The 19,712-nt window shown below is 47.3% G+C and overlaps 1 protein-coding gene across 12 annotated transcripts in view; it reads right to left on the minus strand.

Moving 5' to 3' along the window:
• CACNA1B (calcium voltage-gated channel subunit alpha1 B) overlaps positions 1-19,712 on the minus strand; it is a 296,644-nt gene that overhangs the window by 189,872 nt on the left and 87,060 nt on the right. For all 12 annotated transcript variants that reach the window (XM_061352969.1, XM_061352960.1, XM_061352959.1 and 9 more), the window contains 2 exons: positions 5,649-5,740; positions 3,330-3,482 (listed from right to left, as the gene is read on the minus strand). In XM_061352969.1, coding sequence (XP_061208953.1) covers positions 3,330-3,482; positions 5,649-5,740 — 245 coding nt within the window. The remainder of the gene's footprint in view (positions 1-3,329; positions 3,483-5,648; positions 5,741-19,712) is intronic.

Consider the following 19,712-nt stretch of genomic DNA (forward strand, 5'->3'; position numbering starts at 1 on the left):
GAAAACAAGATCAGCACTAACAATAATTAGGAATAATCATTCCATAGAGCAAAGCCTGCAGGAGGAAAACAAGACTGGCACTGTGGCTCCAGGAGATCTATACATATATATACATATATATATGTGTGTGTGTGTGACATGTTTTCCTGTTAACTCAACACCTTAATGCAGGGCATCTCTCTCCAGCTCCCGTATGGGCCACCACAGGCTTAGTGAGACAAGCAAAAAGAAAATACCAAATCTGATGCTTGCAGGCCATTTGTGAGTGTGTCTTAAAATAGGACCCAGTTTTATCTCTGTTTGGCCTTTTATTGCCAGGTAATGCTCTGAAAATGCAATGCACATCTACTGTGAAGGTCTCTCCTTTTTAAAAGGGAGACCAGAACTGGTCCCTGCTCCCATAGCTGGAAAAGACAGAGAAAAGGGGGGAGACTCAATGTAAAATGGGAAACAAACATGATGCCCTCCTCTGTTGGAATGGCTCTGGGGCACTTGGGCTCCAGAGCTGCAGAGGGTGGCTGCTTAAAAATAATCCAGCAGAACAGGTCAGCACAGAGGATGCAGGAAGGGGAAAAACAAGTCAGGCATGCACTGGAACATGCACTGGCATTAAATCTTACCCATTTTCCATTAAAATAGATAAATAATTCTACTAGCTCAGAACAACCTGTCAGGCTGAGTGGCAATGGCCTTAAATAACCCTTCTGCTGTGTTCCGATCCGCAGCATCCCTCTCTGTTGACGCTTATTACTGACCTACCCAAGGCTACTGGATTAGCAGGGCTGTAGCAACATTTGCTGTTGACACCTCTACCCTGTTCCCTTCATGATGCGCTGAAGGAACAGCTGGTACCTCTCATGTGGCTCCTGATTCCAGGAAAAATCCCAGGAGTTTGCTCACTTTGAGGATTTGGAACAGAAACAAGCGCGAACGGCTCCTCCACCAATCTGCTACTCTCTGACAGAGGCATCAGTTAATGAGGTTCACATTTCCACACTCAAGCCAGCCTTTGGAGCTCATGGTATCAGGCCTGTGCTTGTTAATGCACCTCTTTGAAGATGATGAGCACTTAGGTTTTAAAAGGCTCTGCTGATGGCTTTGTGGGATGTTGTGCTGCTCCGCTCACAAGGGACCACAGCGCCAGGAAACCTCACCACTCCCTGCCTTTCCAGAAACACCATCATGCTATTTCCCGCCGAGCAGGAGGAATCAATGCCCATCATTCATCCACCAACCAGCTCATACCCCTTGGGAAAAGCAGGGGCCAGTGCCTGTTTGTGAGGGTACCTTCCCTCACTTCCTGGTGAGTGGATTCAGGGGGAGGTGAGATCCTGCATCCTCCCACCGAGATGCTGGGTGTCGTAATGCAGAGATATTCAACACACACAACAGTTTGTCAGCTGCACTCCCAATTCCTAGCCCGAAGCCACCCAGCAAACAAGAGTCACTTAAGTACAACAGAAATCTGCTCTCAGTCCCCAAGCTTTGCACCTTGCACAGAGACCTCTCAGTCATCACTGATGCTGGAATGTTTCCTGCAGACAACACAGCTTTGTGATCTATTTTCTGCTTTTATATTAACTATTTTCTGGGAGAAGTTAAAAATAACCCCTCTTCTCTTTAGGCCAATGGCCAAATACAGCCCATAAGTCCCACTGGCAATAAGAGCCTCAGAGCTCAGCCTACAGCCACTACCCTTCTCTTTAGGCCAATGACCAAATAGAGCCCCTAGGTCCCACTGGCCATAAGAGCCTCAGAGCTCAGCCTACAGCCACTACTTGCAAATGAGGGGTGCAAAAAAAATCACCCACCTTAGCTGCAATTTAACACACCTGAAAATGCTCCTAGAAAATGCAGACCTGCTTGTAACTGCTTTCTCTCTGCCAAGAACACTTCTGCCTCCTACACACCTATATTGTCACTGTTGTTGTTCCTCTGTAATGGTTGCATGGCCCCAGAGGTCCTGTAGTGGGTTGAGACGTGTTCTGCTTGGCATGAACACACATCCCCCCTGCAAAAAGATAGTCATCTCCTACAAATCCAATCAGAAACTTCATTTCTTCCAGGAATGATAGAATCCCAGACTAGTTTGCGTTGGAAAGGACCTTAAAGCTCACCCAGTTCCAACCCGTTACCATGGGCAAGGACACCTTCCACTAGAGCAGCTTGCTCCAAGTCCCATCTGACCAAATCATACAATCTGGCTGTCCTTCACAAGTTGCATTATGTTTTTCTAACTAACAGAGGAAGCAAGAAAACAATTTCACCCTGCTTTTGTAAAGGGAATATATTAAACTGCTTCCACGTTGTTAGAAAGCACTGTGAAGGATGCCCAGAGATTTGGCAGGGATGTTGTTTTATTATCATTTGAATGCATATAAATAAATCAATATTAAGACCTATTAGTGATAATCACTGAAAATAAAAGACTGTGTTTAAAGACAGTCAATTGTACCTTAAATTGCAATCTTCTGGAGACAAGATCAGTTTTCAGCTGTGGACATCCCAGATAACCAACACATATTAGCACTACTATAAAGGAATATTTAAAGATTTGAGGAATTAGATGGCAAAATTTGGCTTTTTTGGTTTCAAACTGGAATGAATCCTGTGACGTGGCAACCAGTCCCAGCCCAGGGACTTGGAGCATCCTTCCTCTCCACCTCCATCATTTGGGGTTTATCCCTCATTCACATAAGGAGACATCTAATTTATTCTGCAGTGCCTGATTTCCCTTGTTTTTCTCTGTTTAAAGGACATTTTTTATCCTTTCTCCATGAAAAGGCTCCTTGCCTTCCATCTATTGCCTTTCAGGTTGCTCCTGTGCTTCTAATCTTACTATTTCACACCAAAGTTCTCATATCCATGCAGCATGCCCTAGAAACCTTGCAAGGAAGTTCAATGCTCAGCAGCTGTCATGGAGATAAACCCAATGAAAGTGGAAACAGACCAGTGAATCAGAAAAACCGACCCCAAAAAGCCTTAAACAAGCTGGAACAACAGGAATTTGGTTCTGTAGTTGTACTACAGATAAATTCTACCATGTAAGGAAGCCCTAAGCACCTTCCCCTCATTCTTGAGTAGACTGAGAGAAACCCACTCAGGGGTACCATGGTGGTACAGCAGAGAGAAGAATCTGTTCAAAACACGTAGGGTAAGCACAAAAGTCTGTTAAGTCTTGGAGTAGGTGAGTAAGGAGGGAGACAATGCAGTGAATGTGGAAAAAGGAAAAATAACATGAGAGCAGGGCAGAAAGCATCCTGATGAGGTGAAGGGGACTAGAAGCATCATGACGATGTGCTGGGAGGGGAGGAAAGCTTGAAGCTCACCCGTCTCATTAGAGAAGCAGGTTTTATGGAACTTCCCCATGTAAAACTCCAGCCCGATGATGGCAAACATCACAATGGCAAAGAAGAGGAGCAGCCCGATCTGAAGCAAGGGTACCATCGCCTTCATGATGGACTTGAGGACAACCTGCAAGCCTGTGGGGACAAGGAAAAACAGGTAATCAGTGAGGGAAGGAAAACAAGGGCTTAGGGGTGGGGTGAGGGAGGAGAGAGGGGCTCTCTAAGGGGAAGTTCAGGATTGGCAATACCAAGCAAAGCTGCTTTTCCCAGGGTGCTCTGAAAAAGATGCTACAGCCTCAGTGCACCCAAGATGTGAGAGAAACAATCAGGAGAGTTATCTTTTTCTGACCTCTTTTCTTCAGGTTGCAGATTCACGGAACCATGGAATGGTTTGGGTTGAAAGGGGCCTTAAAGCTCCTCCAGCTCCAACCCCTGCCACAGGCAGGGACCCCTTCCACTGGAGCAGCTTGCTCCAAGCCCTTGTGTCCAACCTGGCCTTGAACACTGCCAGGGATGGGGCAGCCACAGCTTCTCTGGGCACCCTGTGCCAGCGCCTCAGCACCCTCACAGGGAAGGAGAGTCGAAGTAAAGATGAGATTCAAGCCTCAGAGACACAAAAAGGACTTTTCCTGAAGCTGGTGGAGTCCCAGTGCTCAGCCTGGAGTGTGAGGAGGGCTGTAAGGCAGACCGTGCAGCAGTGGTCATGCCAGGGAGGGCAGGGAGCACTGAGCTACGCTGGAGCTGCCCCTGCTGCTGTGACACACAGAATAGCCATGATGCTGCTGTGCCTATCACACCCTAACTCTGGAGTAATACAACCCTGTCTCCAGGGCTATCCACCCATACATAGCTTTTCACTGGCACTAAAATTCATTTTCAATTAAACCCAGGGGAGATAAGCCTGGAGATGGAGGTTTCAGATAACATCAAACAGACACACAGAACAAAAAACCTTCAGTGATAAGCATCATCCGAAACATCCCTTAGTGACCTGTCCTAAGGTGTGGAGAATAAAGGATCATCATTGTCTTGCCACCCTGTACAACTCTACTGAGGTTAATACGGGTGCATGCAGAAAAAAAAAGCATAAAGGTCTGTTGGACAGTAATAACACTGAGAGTGTAGAAGAAAAGCAAATAAGACACTTGTGCTGCCTCCACTGCATCACTATAAAACAGGAGAGCAACTAATGGTCTGTGGGAAAATACTGCGCTGGTCCAGGACACGTCATTGGGTGTGAGAGCACGTCACCTTGGGGGAAACATGCAACCCACACCAGGACAGGGATACCCTTGAAGGGCCACCTTACTTCTCCAATGCCCTGTCACTACCACAGCACCATAAGTGCCTTGCACAAGCAAAAGGTCCATGAAAAAACCACCAGAAGCATCTCCTTATTAGAGATCCCATTAATAAATGACCCTTTCCCAAGGCTAGCCAAGGGCAAATACTGTGTGGGAATTCAGATTCAATCCTTGTCCATGAAAGGGTGCTGAGTTCAGGAAATTTGGGTGCTGTTACTGCAAAACATAACCCTTTGCTGGATTTCTACAGCACCAACATTTCAGTCCTGAAGCAGCCAGTACAGGGACAGAGCTGGTGGAGTAGAGGGAGCAGCCTGGCTGCCAAGGGGTTAATGCAGAGAGGAGCAGAGCATTCCATAGAGCAGCAGTTCCCTTTCACTGGCTCTTGCTGCAGGGAAAAACCTCTCTGTTCAACATTCAGAAATGAAATACCCTCAGAGTGGCTGGTGAAGAGTGACAAATAAGAAGGCATTAAGCAATGGGGTTGGGAGTCTGATGGCTTCAGGGCATCAGCAAGGCATGATGCAGCTCCTCACTGGAGCATTCAGACCCTTCATGTTAACACATACAGTATATCAAGTTGCTCATTGAGTAGGCAAGAACAAGTTCTATCCGTTCTTTGCCTTTGCTATTAAAGAGGCAAAATCCCCACTGCAAGATGCTCAGCTGGTAAAAACTGTGAGAAGATCCAAGCTCAGGGGCCTGAAAGCTGCAGAATTTGGGTCTCAGATCTTCACAGCCCAGAGAATTAATTCAACCCCAAGAGGCAAAGGAGTCTTAGGACAAATCCCCACCGCTTACCTGCAAGTTTGGAAGTGCAGTGCTGAAATCAGCTGGCTGTGTGCAAAATGAGATGGCAGGAAACCAGGGCATAGCAAGGGCAGGAGGCACAGACCACGGGGAAGCAGGGGGAGGAAATGTTGCTGAGAAAAGCATGTAACACCCCAAAAGCTACAGAGCCCCTGTGGCTGTAAGGTGATGTTATCATGACACTCACTTGGGATTCCTGACACGAGCTTCAGGGGTCGCAACACTCGGACGGCTCGCAGGGTCCGCAGGTCAAAATCAGTCCCAGCAGTTGCTAGAATCCTAAATGCAAAAGAGGAGAGAGGGGGAAAATTGACATTAAATACAAATTCCTCTTTCCAAAGCATGGGTAAGCGGTGAGTAAAACCTGGGAACATTCAAGCTGCTTTAAACTTTCCACCTGTGATCACACTGCAGATTGAGTCCACTGAAAACCATCAATCCGTGTGCTCTTCCAGAGCTGCTGAGCCTTGCTCAGACTATAAAAATTCACAATATCTGCTTGATATGAGGCCATTTATACACAGACAGCAGGCCTGGCTTGGGCCATTAAAGAGCAGCACCTTGTGCTTATAGGAAAGTATACACCATTTTCAGAAGGAATGTTATGCTAGAAATAAGCTTTTCCCTATAATGAATTCAGAAATCCCTCGAGTACTGATGTCTGGCATTTCCTAATATCTGAGGCAGTTCCTAGTTATACAATTTACTCTGTGTGTGCAACATTAATTTCTGTTCAGAGCAGCTTATTTGAGGAGAATATTGAGAGAGACGGGAGCAAGTGTTTCTTCTGATCTGCAGTAACCCTGGGTAGAAACATAGCCCCAAAACAGAACGATCCTTCAAAATGTAAGTGCTCTGCACAGAAAATGAAAGGGCTTCACTGTTCTAGGGCACAGCAAAGGAGGAAATCTTGTCACACAAGTCACAATGATGGAAACTCCTTAAGTGAAGAGCCTGCCAGGCACAGTACCCCATAGAGAGCAAGGCAAAACTGCCTTCATTAATTACCGCAGCACTTCCTATGATACTTTAACAAAACTATTCTTGATTTAAAACACAGGCCCCCTAACACACAGCCCAGAGCAAAAGGCCTCTCACCAGCTCCCTATCAACTGCACCATTTAAAGTGATTATAGCAACTGCCATGAGGTTTTGCCAGGTTTGTCCCCAGCTGGAAGTGGCCAAGCAACAAGCCCACCAGTGCGGTCTGCAAGTCCCAACCGCCTGGTACCCTGCATAAGAGATGCCACCACTTTGTTAACTACAACTGCTGAAAGCACTGCCTGGGCAGACCCAACCTTGACCATAATCAGACACTTTGCCAACCCTTCCCCAGGAGCTACTGCAGCAGGAGAGACCTGGAAACCTGGCTGGAAAGTGGGATTCCAGAGCTGCCATGGGCAGAGCTAGAGGGAGGATGCCAGGCTTGGGCAATGAATCCCAGGTAATTCTGTGGGGCTTAAGCATCCAGCACAGCAAGTGTCTCATACTGGAGCAGAAAGATGCTCTGCAAAGTGCAGAGCACCCACAATGTATATGCACCTCCCCAGGAACCCTTTCTCTTGGTTCCTGATAACTGGCTGATGAGCATCCAGCAAAGTGGCCAGTTGCCATAAAAAATACAAGAGAAAGCAGAGTTTTTCAAGAGGAGAGATACAGTTTTGCTCTGCAGCATGTATTACACAGGATGCCTGGCAAACTCGGCAGGGCAGGACGTGGCTACAGTCAGATAAAAACCCTGTCCTTGACTTACTGACTGACTTAGCACTGCTGCCAAGCATGGGGCAGGGAAGAGCAGGATCAGCATTGCTGTGCGGAAAGGGCCAGACTCCATCAGCAGGAGGTGCTGGAGATCAGGAAGAAAGCATGCTGAGATGCTGGATGGCAAGAGAGGCAGCAGCAAGCCAGGACCTGAGGAGCAGAGGATCTCTTCTGTAGGACACCTGTTCCTACAGTTTCACAACCAGAAAACTCACATTACATCAGCTCTGTCAGTGCAGTTTGAACATAAAGCAACAGGAGACATTTAAAACCAAGAACCATCACATGCAGAGAATTCTAATTCCATCTTCTGCACCCATGCCAGTGATTACATTCCTCTTCTTCCCTCCATCCTCACAACTTAATTGCTCACTTATACACCTCAGCAGTCTGGGAACAGCACACACTTCAAGTCAAAAGATAATCTTCAACATCCACCTTGGATGTTGCTACTAACAGCGCAATTACTTTCCAGTGAGCTAAGATGGATTTGTGCTTGTCATTAGGCAGAGCCCTGGTTCCTGGTGCTCGGTACTTCATCTTTCTCTTTCTAAATTCAGAAAGAAAATGGGAGTGAATGGAGGACACCATCAATTAGTCCCATGGTGCCAGTAACTTTCCGGTGGCTAGAGGTCTTCATTCCAGACTTGTCTTCCTAGATAGGCTTGATGCTAAAAACAGCCTGCTTCAACTGCACAACATCCCAATCTCTCCACCCAAATCAAGACCTCTAATCCTTCATTAACTCCCACATCACCAGCACGGTGATTCTCTTGCTAACCTGCACAGCCCAGTATCTCCCTCAGCTGGAGAGCTGGTCCAAGGATTCTATCAAATCACACTTGAATCGTGCAAGCCATCCATGACTGTACAGCTAAGTTGTCACTGCTACATCTACACATGTATCAGCCACTCCTGTAAAACAATACAGCCCTGGCCAGGTTTTGCCTAGAGAGAATAAAAACCACAGCTGCCTCCAAAAAAAGCCATGTTTGCGGGAAGGAACAGAAGGCCACGAGGTGCAATGATGGCTTTAGGTCTAAAAATTCACAGTTGAGCCTTGCAGGTAAATGAGAGAGGAGGTGAGAAAACCCAGGTGGGCATCCAACACATTTCATAGACTCACAATCATAGAATGGTTTAGGTTGGAGAGGACCTTAAGATCATCCAGTTCCAAACCCCCTGCCATGGACAGGGACACCTCATACTAGACCACACTACCAAGGCTTTGTCCAACCTGGCCTTGAACACTGCCAGGGATGGAGCATTCACCACATCTTTGGGGAACCTGTTCCCATGCCACACCACACTCAACAGGGAAGAACTTCTTCCTTGTATCTAACCTGAACTTCCTTAGGTGTCCCAGGGTGGAGATGGTGCCTTTTCTCACTGCAAAACCAAAGCTAATTTACAGCTGCTCAGAATTTCTATCCTCTAAGCCACTCAGACATGCATGGAAGAATGCCCCAGTGAGGGAGATATTTGCCTAAGTGGAATCTTTCTGGTTTACTTTCTACCCTACTCCAGCTGAAAGCTCACAGCAGCCACTGTGACTTAAGCCAGAGCAAGTCAGAAATGATCATTAAAAATGAGAGGAATAAAGAGATCAACTGAACTGGCTGACAAGCACGTCCTGGCAATCCCACCAAAGCATCCTTGGCTGCACAGCAAACAGCTGGGAACAAAGCAGAGGTGAGGGGTGAGCCAGTAATGGAAATCTGCAGTGAAAAGCAAAAAAAAAAACCAAAAACAAAAGAAACAAAAGTGCAAAAGAGAAGATTTTAGGAAAAAAAACTTCACAAAGATGAATAAATGGTTTGATCTATGGACCTTTTTGTATCTTAACAGGTTGTACAGGCACACAGAGTTGATAGGCTTAGGATGTTGTCTTTGATAGTGCTTCAAGTATTTAAGTGCAACAAAATCTCATTAGATAAGTTCTTCCATGTAATTTGACTTTTTACAAGCAGGATGGCTGACCATTAAACCATTCTTGTTCATAGAGAGCTGGAGCAGCTCTGCATTGGAGCCAGGCTGAGAGAGCTGGGCTGGTTCAGCCGGGAGAAGAGAAGGCTCCTGAAGGGGAGACCTTAGAGCAGCTCCAGTGCCTAAAGGGGCTGCAGGAAAGCTGGAAAGGGGCTTGGGACAAGGGCCTGTAGGGACAGGCCAAGGGGAATGGCTTGAACCTGCCAGAGGGGAGACTGAGCTGAGCTCTTAGGCAGAAGCTCTTCCCTGTGAGGGTGCTGAGGCGCTGGCACAGGGTGCCCAGAGAAGCTGTGGCTGCCCCATCCCTGGCAGTGTTCAAGGCCAGGTTGGACACAGGGGCTTGGAGCAAGCTGCTCCAGTGGAAGGTGTCCCTGCCCGTGGCAGGGGTTGGAGCTGGAGGAGCTTTAAGGTCCCTTTCAATACAAACCAGGCTGGGATGCTGTGCTGTGCTGCTGTGGAGGATCTGAGCACACATCTTGCCAGCCCAGCAGTGGCTCAGCACTGCTGCAGCCGTTCCTCACTTTCACAGTAACTTGGTTAAACACTTGCTTTCTGTATCACCACCTCCACTAACATGCTCTGACTGACATCTGTTTCCAGAGACCGAGACCGAATTTATGATAAATGCCTGATAACTTTTCTTCTAGCAAAGCCTGGAATGAATTATAAGAGCAGCTTATTCCTTTGGATATAAAAGAAAGCAAAGAATAAACGGGAAGTTCCTGTCCTGAATGTTATGCTAACATAAATAATTAGCAAGCAATCTCTTAAAGTGCCTCGGAGCTCAAGATTTCTGTGCAGTGGTTCAGCAAGACACATGCTGTCTTACAATACTGCACTTTTCAGAGCTACCAGATAACAAAGCTCCTTGCTGAAGCCCTGCCCAAAGAAAATGCCTTGAAACCTGTTTACGCTTAGCCCCAGATCTCTAAATCCTGAGGACTGGAGGAGGGAAAAGCTAATCCTGCTCCTCAGAATCACCCCCACCTTGTCCTCCTCCTGCCTTAACTGCCTTTTGTGGATTTCATAGAATTGTATTAATCCCAGCCTGGTTTGTGTTGGAAGGGACCTTAAAGCTCCTCCAGCTCCATCCCCTGCCACAGGCAGGGACCCCTTCCACTGGAGCAGCTTGCTCCAAGCCCCTGTGTCCAACCTGGCCTTGAGCACTGCCAGGGATGGGGCAGCCACAGCTTCTCTGGGCACCCTGTGCCAGCGCCTCAGCACCCTCACAGGGAAGAGCTTCTGCCTAAGAGCTCAGCTCAGTCTCCCCTCGGGCAGGTTCAAGCCATTCCCCTTGGCCTGTCCCTACAGGCCCTTGTCCCAAGCCCCTCTCCAGGTTTCTTGTAGCCCCTTTAGGTATTTTAAGACTATCATAAGGATTCATTCCAGTTCTTCCAGATGATCTCTTTGGGAGCAGGTGACAGAAGCATTTTGTATCTCCCCCAAGGCAGGAAGAGGAGCAGAAACAGAAACACAGATGTCCCAAGTGAGAACCAAGAAGAAATGATCAAAAATACAGGGTTTTCCATACATATCTCTGCTTGCAGGATCAACCACACCACGGGTCCAGCCTCAGCAAAGAGCAGCTGGTGAGGCCCCACTCATCACACACATGTATCTGCAGGTGATGAAGCACGTTTTCCTCCCAGTATCATCTCACTCTCTATAAATCACAACACAGGCAGCATGAGACATGTAGCAGTGACCTGGATCTGGCTGCAAGTCCAGTAGCTTCAGTGTGTCTGCCTGTTAGCAGATAAAGAACAGCTGCAGCAAAAAGCAGCAGGATTAATAACTAAGAATGATTAACACTTCCAAGGGGTTCTCACCACTGGACAACACCAGTGCCAGGGCAGGTCCTGCTAGAGTAGGAACCGCTGGCATAAATTGCAGGTATTTTTTATGTCACCTTGCTATTTATTACAAACTCTAGTCCTAGAAAGTGGAAACAGGGACTTTTTCCAGAAACCTTATCCCAACCCCCATTCCTGAGAACCAAATCAATCTCTTCAGTGGATTAGGAGAAAGGATAAATACCCACCAGACAGCTGCCCTCAAATAAAAGATAAAGGTAGCCAGCTGCACAGCAGCTCTCCTATGAAAAGCAACAGCAACCACCACTTCCTACCCACATACCGAACCCCAACTAATGCGGATACCTTGGCAGCATCAATCCCAAAACCTCTGATAGATGTACAGAAAACTCCAGTAAATCACCCCCATTCCCAGGGCCTGACTCTGGGCATAGGTTGACAATGTTGAACAAGCCCCAGTGACACCCAAGAAATGGGAACTAACAAGAAAAATGAATAAAACTAAGATCTTCATCAATACTGGCTGACGAGTTTAAAGACACTTCCCCCATCATCTATGGGCAGCCCATAAGACACATCTATCTGTGTCCCTTGCCCACCCAATCCTTCCTGATCACCCTACCCCAGGGGGTGAAGCAGATCCCTAACTCCCTGTGGATCTGTCACCACCACCAGGATCACTGTTGTGGTGCTCAGGGAAGCTGGCAACCCAAGGGGAAGACCTGCAAGGTCCTTGTGATCCCACACCACTGTGAGAACACTTGGGAATTTTACAGTAAAATGTAAATGAAAATAAATAATTCTTTTGAAAACAGAGATTCTATGGAAAATACTCTTCTCTCAAAAAAAAAAAAAAAAAAAAGCCCATAAAATTCTTTCTAAGAAGCTGGGCTTTTTATCTGGTGTTTTCCTTTCAAAAGCATATGCAGAACATTAAAAATTGATGAAGATATCTGTTCTCCATTTCTTTCCCTCCACCCAAAACTATTTGCCATGGAAGGCTGCTCTGCTGCTGCTTTCTGAGCATTTTAACCCCAAATCAGCACACAACACATTTCTGACTGAAGCTGGCAAGACTTTCCAGGACCAGGAATACCAACAGCACACCAACAACCACAGGGCAGCCACTGGCCTCACTGTGCACATCCCAGCCTTTGAATTAATGGTGCTTATCTGGAAACAACACCTTCCCCAGCATCCACCCTGCACAATGGCCAGGAGCTGTCTACCCATCCAGGAGATCCTGTGATGAGTGGAGGTGGCCACCAAGAGAGAGCTTCCTAACAGGGAAGCTTCTGCCCAAGTGAATGTGAGGGCTGGACTCAATGTTCCTGAGTGGAGGAAGGTTCAAGAATCACCTGCACAAGGTGAGCTCCAGTGGAGTCAGGCAGGGGGTGGAGGAGTTATAGGAGGAAAACAGCACATCCTGATGGATTAGGGAGGGGGAATAAGAAATAGGGTGTTACTGGAAACACTGCAAGAAGAAATATTAAGTCCTCATGGCACTGACCTCCAAGGACTACGGGAGCATCAACAGCAAAGAGAAACCACAGTGGAGAAGGAGGCACCATAATCTCTAGTGTGGCAAAAGAGCATCACTTGCCCCCATTCCCTCATATATACCAACCAGCAACAGATAACAATGCCTTGGCAGCAGATGAAGCCAATGAGCATGATTCACAGGGAAAAACCACACCAGCTGCACACACTAGAAGCCAAAGAACGATGTGGTAAGTGTTAGTAGTGGGTGTCTGTCTGCTGAGAGGCACCTCAGCTGCAGCACAAATCAAAATGGGTATTTTTCACCTTCTTCACTCCCTAATGCCTACTGAAGACATTGCTCAGTGTCAGGCTGGTGACATGGTCTGGCTGATTTCCTTATCTTGGACTTGAAGGTGGAGGAACCCAGACAAGGGGTGCCCATGAACCAGCCCCTTGGGTGCAGGCAGCATTGCCCAAGCCTGGCCTGTGCTCACACTGCAGCTACACGTTGTCAGTCCTGCTGCTCCCTCCTTCTCCCAGCCGCAGCACAAATCTGCATGAAAACGGTGACCGGAGGAGCTGGAAGGATGCCCCTTTTCTCTCAGTTTGATTTCATGGTGTGTGAGCTTTATCTTGGCTACCAAAGACAGAGCCAACACCAGGTCTGAGCCGGTAAGTAGATCTGGCATGCTAATTGCACCGTTTAATTTACGGCACTACCAGGTCCATCTGTTGGCTACATCACTCCACACTGGAGGCTTCCCCATCCCTTCCATACTCCCTCCCATGTGAAAGGGCTCAGCTTACCAGCTCTCTGCCTCTGCTTCAGATGACCAACACCAAGTCTAAGCATCTAATTGGATACCTCCATAATGCTTTCAACAACCTGGTCTTGTGGGAGGTATCCCTGCCCACGGCAGGAGGTTGGAATTAGGTGGTCTTCCAACTCAAACCAGCCTGTGATTCTATGATATTACATCTAAGCCAACTCCTTCACTTCAAATCACATCTACAACACAATGTCCTGGATCCCAGTCCTTAATGAAAGCCCATTCAGAGCAACTCAGTCTGATCCCCTTGCTCAGAAAAAAACATGTTGGGCTCATAATCAACTGTATTCTTCAATACAGCCTCTCTATGGTGAAGGGTGAACCTCTCTTTAGCTGTAACATGAAGAGAACAGAAGGCAAAATAAAATACACTGAGGGAATAACAATATTCAAGAGAACGGGGTTGCTCTGCTTCAGAGGCACAGACAATTCATTCCTTGGTCTCACTTTTAAGAGCCTTTTACAGCCAGCATTTAATTTGCCACCAGCCTTCCGCATACAGAGCTGCCCAGATATGAACACAACTCTTCCCCTCTTTTATGGCAAAAATGCTTGAGATTCCTGGGAGGAGATGAAGCAAAATGAGAGCAGAATTCCCCCTCCTAAAACCACCTGCAACCTACTTTCCTGACTGTAATTCCTGAGCCAGGTTCCAGGGAGAAGAGAAGGAGAGGAGCATCTGTAGACACTCCACTGCTCCAGCAAGACACACAACAACCAAGCAGAATGCGACTCCCAGACAAAACGAGTGAGGTTTTGCAGCGTGCAGGGAGCTGAGAGCTTGGCTTCTGCCCACGATAAAGGGAGATATACTGGTTATGAGGCAATTACTCAAATAAGCCCTTGCTGCTTCTAAGCAGGAGAGATGTGAACATGCCACACCACAGAGCAGAAAAGGAGGCTCATTCGCAATAAGCAATGGAAGAAAAAGCACGTGTCCAAAACATTTTAGTGAGCTCACACTGGGAAAACTGAGAACAGAGGAGTTAAAGCCATTCTGCACTTCACTGTGGCTGCAAAGTAGGTCATACCTTGAGCCTCACCACATTAACATTACAGAGGAGAGAAGAGGCTGCTTTCTGTCCTTGGAAATGGGCATCCCAGAATTGCAGATGTGCAGAGCAGGAGCTGGGAGCTCAAAGCGCTTTCCTGGAGAGGTGTCCCACAGTGCACCCCATGGGGCAGGCTATGAGGGGGGTTAACTCAGTAGCACACTGAGAGGTGAGGGGAATTTCAGGGTGAGCAAAAACGCTCCAAGTATTTTTACTTGGGGAAAGATGAGAGCAATGACTCATAGAATGGGTTGGAAGGGACCTTAAAAATCATCCAGTTCCAGCCCCCTGTTAGGGATTGCTTGCTTCATTTGTCAGGTTCTAAAATTAAGCATTCTGACTTTTAATGTGTTTTCCCTCTTAGTGCAAGTAATTCCTGTCAAGCCTGCAAATATTTCTGACTTGATTTAAACCTGACATTTTCCTGAAAAATACAACCCTCCACTTGCTGTGTGCATGAAAAATGCCACCCAAACTAGACACCACGTTTCACTGCCATGCAGAAGGTCTGAAACACGACTTTGGTTTGTACTAGCTGGTGGTTTGAAATTGGGCAAAGAACAGAGGACGCTGGGAAGGTTAATGGGGTCAATATTTCTGCCAGGTGGGCTAGCAGGGCAGCACATCACTGCAGGAGGCAAGAGGTCCAAATCACCAAAAACATATCTCAACCTTCCTTCCTTAGTGTACCCATGAAATGAGAGCCTCCTTGCCAGACCGCCCTGGGAATGGTGATGAAATCTGTGTTTTTTGGAACCAGAACCACATCACCCTCTGCATATGGCCCGTCCCCAGTTCAAGAGTTAATCAGAAAACGTCATCATTATCAAATTACACTGGTGTTTAAAAAGCAAGGCAAAATGGTTCAGAACAAGAGCTCAGCCTTGCCTCTTGGTGTGCTGAACTGGTGCTGCTGGAGAAGGACTGCGAGCAGCAGCCAGTGAGAGATGGAGCAAAAGAGAGGGAAAAGTATCTGTTAGGGTAGAAAGAAGACCTCTCGTTAGGTTACTGTTGTCTGGTGCTTCCTGTACTTCAGGCTTTGTTTTCCAAGCCATCAGCTGAACTATGCCCTAACTTCCAGAGGGAGTCCCGGGAGGGATGGCCTTCCCCTGAGCCCAGCCATTCCACCTTGCCACTACACTGCTGAATCCTGTAACACAGAATCATAGAACGGTTTGAGTTGGAAGAGACCTTGAGATCATCCAGTTCCAGCCCCCTGCCACAGGCAGGGTCACCTTCCACTAGAGCAGGTTGCTCTAGATTGTGGTAATGATCTAGAGATGGGCAGATAATGTGCAAGGATAAACACAGCATATAAAATGATAGCCAAGAACATTGATATAATAAATGGGAAGGTAGAGAACGGAGAGTTAGTTAATTCATGCTGCCACATTTGCGCAGTTTTTGTGTTCATTCTCCAGCACTCAGCTAGCCAAGTCTCACTGGCACAGCCAAACAGATGACAAAAACGGATCATCAGCATCATCCACACCTGGATGTACTTGTGTACTTGACCAACTTGAGACCCAAAAACACTCACAAACTGAACCAAGCCATCCTAGCTAGAAGCTTTAGCAGGATGTCAAGTGTCCCTGGGTTTTCCTACACCACAGCAAAATACTGGCAATCGACAGATTCCTGCTGCCATCACGACATCATTGCACCTCTATTCCTGCCTGCTACTCATCGCGTTCATCCTCCCAGCACAAGCACGTGCTACATCCAAGGAGTGACACTCGGTTCGTGCTGCCACTTGCATACTGTAGAGGAACACCATCCAGGTGGTAAAACCCAATTTACCAAAGCAGCATCAAAGGGGGTTAGTGGGTGCACAAGCACCCCCCACTCCTTCAGTACTTCCTTACAAAGGGAACAGCCACAGTCCCTCTGTGCAGGGAAAGACCCTTACTCTTCTGCTTTATCAGGTTTCTTCCCTTCAGATAGAGGTTGGCCAGGGAAATGGTTCCTAGCCATTGTTACACATAGTCACAGGAGTCTTCAAAAGGCTCCAATGACCCACAACCCCAACATTTTTCCACCTGCAGAAAGTGCCCTTTGCTCAGAAATGCAGCATTGCCAGTGGGCACACAAGTAAGCAGCCCCAAAATCAACAAGGTTCTATTAAAAGCCACAAGACCTTCTTTCTCTCTAAAACATATCAGGGCTCTCTATTTGTCTTGTGATTCTTCAGCTTTTCCAGGCAGCTGGGGTCATGTTTTCAAGCTTTAGTCTATGAGCCATGAAGATACACACTTCCAAATAAAAGCTGAAACACTCCTCTTGTCACAGGGATTAATATAAGGCACCAGATATCATCAGACTTGCCATGTAATAGCTCTTCTTCCATGTACTCCTCATTGTCACTCCCAAAAGATCTTACTCGCTCTTTCTTAGGATTTCTTGTATTTTTTTTGGCTAGAACTCTCACAGCAAACATGCAATGTTGTTCTAAGGAAAACACAGTTTGCCAAGACATCTAAAATATTGTGTATTCCCTCCATCTGCTTCTGCTAAATAAACCCAGGGCCTTATCTAATATAATGAGGAGATGTTGGCAATAATTGCACAGCCATCTGTACCATGCTTTAAACCTGTTGCAAGCTCGGCTGTGGACATGAGAAAGTCACAATTTATTCCTTCTATACTGAAAACAGAAATTGTAAACTTCCCCCCTTTTGTTTTTCAGGGTAATTTAGCCATATCAGCTCCTATGCTTGGAGAACAGTATATAATGAATGTGACAATTAAACCTCCTCTTTCCCCCCTATTGCGTATAGACGAAGCTCAAGTTCTGCAGCTGGCAAGGTTCAGAGCAAGCCCAGGCGAGTGCTGGTTGCAGCACAGCAGCTTCCAAGGGCTGTTTCTGCCCAGCATAGTGGCACCACGATGCAATACATCTCAGCAATGCCTCCGCACCATCAGAGATCTGCCTGTGCACAAGGCCTGCTGAGGAGGACGGTCCCAGAGGAGACTTAGCAGAAACTTTAAGGTTTCAATACAAACCTGAGCAGTGGTGCTCAGCTATTTTTACACAGGAGTCAAAAAACACTGAGGTCCTGGGGTAAAAAGAATTTGAGAAACACCTTGTTGCCTATGAAACCAAACTAGCAAGGTGCACCCAGGTACATGTTGGCTGGGAATCAAGATGCTCAGAGAATACAGCATAGCTGCTGCGTGCTCAGGAGGCAACATTCAATGACTACAAGGATCACCTCACCACCAGTCCAACACATGCCCATGATCATGCCCATCCTGCTTTTCTGCTTCTCCACCATCCATACTGTAGCTGCCCACTCTTCTGCTATTTTACCTACCCTTTTTCATCTACCAGGCATGATAACCCCCTTCCCAAAATGAATACGAGCGCACAGATGCACAGTCAGCAATGGGAGCAGGCAGTGCCACCAGGCCCCATAGAGCAGAGCGTGTGGGAAATCAGGGGCAGAGCAATGTCACTGGTGCATGAAAGAGACATCTTTGTAACAGGATAGGGGCATGTGCTTAGATTAATTCTTAGTTCAGATAACGGAGGCTTTTGCTCTCCACTGGGCAGATAAGAACTCTGGAATCACTGCAGATAAAAGCCAGGCAGTGTTTTCATCCTAAACTCAATGTTTCTGGGCTGTGTAAGCCAGCCGTTGAAAAATACATGCCCTGGGCTAAAACCCTAACATACCAGGTCCCAGCAAGCAGCAAATGCTTGTGTTTCACAGTTTTCCAGAGCAGTCCCTTTGAGCCTATCGGGCAGTTCCAAGCTGGACAAGCAGAGATGGAAGCTGCAGATTTCCAGGGGATGCTGCACTTGCATCAGTCATGGGTTTCAGAGCTTCATTTCACTCCACTGACCAGGCAGGCAAGTTTGCTCGTGGGCTGGAGCCATCTGAAATCCAGGCAGACAGCAGCATGCACCAGAGAAGACTGTTCATTGGCACCACTGGTCTGCTGCAGCAAGTTTTCTTTGTGAAAAGACAGACCTGAGTTACTGGGCAGGAGAGAGATCAGTGTGGAATTTCTTAGACAGCTGCAGAAGAGATGAGAAGCATCCCATGGTTCACAGCATCTTTCTGACAAGGAGAATATAGCACTGAGGGCTTTGGGATGTAGGCCAACAGCATCAGATGCTTTTTGTTGATGCAGCCTATTGCTGTGAAATGGTCCAGAAAACCCCCCTAGCTTTTCAGTACCAGAGTTAAGTGTTTCGTTAGGAGCTAAATCATTTCAGGCTTGCCTGTACAGCAACGGAGAAAAGCATAAGCAGAGGAAAAAAATCCAAAAGCAGTGGTGGCAGTCTCTGCTGTCCAAAGGGCATGGGTCAGGTTGAACAAGGAGTAGCAAGAGTGGCTTTAAGACCTGACAAATTTAATTACTGAGAGAGCAAGACAAGTCACCGTTTCACTCCACGCTGCTTTTTTTTCCTCTATAAAATACCCCTCCTACTTAAGCTGTGCTTTTTAGGAAGGAGATGCTTCACATTTTACTTGGTTTAAACCCTAAGGGGCTGGTGGTACCCAGCTCTGGTCGCTGCCCATTCAGTTCCTCTCCTGGTCTTGACATCCTGCTTCATTTAATCACCCAACTTGGTTGAGTTTTTCCCCAGAAATGCAGTGCTGAGGCTGCAGCCACCAGGGAAGCACCCCTGGGGTCTCCCTCAGACCTTTGAGCACTCTCCCACTCCGTTGGCATTACACTGAATTTGCACAGAGCAGCCCATCATTCAGATAGCATTCAGCTCCAACCAGGGAAGATGCAGGGAGATGCAGTGTGCTTTCCAGAGTAAGCATTTCTGACATTTGCTTAGTCATCTCCTTCTTTCCAGTTTGGTATGTCGAGTGATTCCTTCCTCCAGTAGTCCTGGAAACAGCAGAAGGAGGCAGCCCCAGATGTGCACGTAGCAGCTCCAGGCATGGGCTGCTGCTGTGAGGTGGCACTGGGCAGGAACTGGGCTTTGTCCCATCCTCATCACCACCAAGTCTATCTTCCCACAGCACACGGGTGAACAGCTTCATTTGCTAATTCCTCCATCAATCCTCAAGCCAGGGCACTGGGATGCTGACAGAGGGCTGGGAATAAAAGGCACCCAGACACCAAGGTCTGTGGAGACACCAGCAGGGAGAAGCACCTAAACAAAGTTTACGTCCTCCTTCCATCAGTGCCCCAGCTTGTTTGGGGACCTTTAGCAACTTTCTCTGCTTTCTTCCTGTTTCCATTCTGCTTTCCCCAACTTCCCTGGACCGCTCAGTCCATAGCCCAGGCCAGACACTGCCAGCAGCTCTGCAGCACTCAGCACCCAGCACAAGGGCATTGCCATTATGTTTGAGAGCTGTAA

The sequence above is a fragment of the Neopsephotus bourkii genome, unplaced genomic scaffold (assembly GCF_033783945.1).
Source record: "Neopsephotus bourkii isolate Nb327-2 ecotype Australia unplaced genomic scaffold, CSIRO-AGI_Nbou_v1 NB_659, whole genome shotgun sequence".
In the NCBI taxonomy this organism is placed as follows: domain Eukaryota; kingdom Metazoa; phylum Chordata; class Aves; order Psittaciformes; family Psittacidae; genus Neopsephotus; species Neopsephotus bourkii.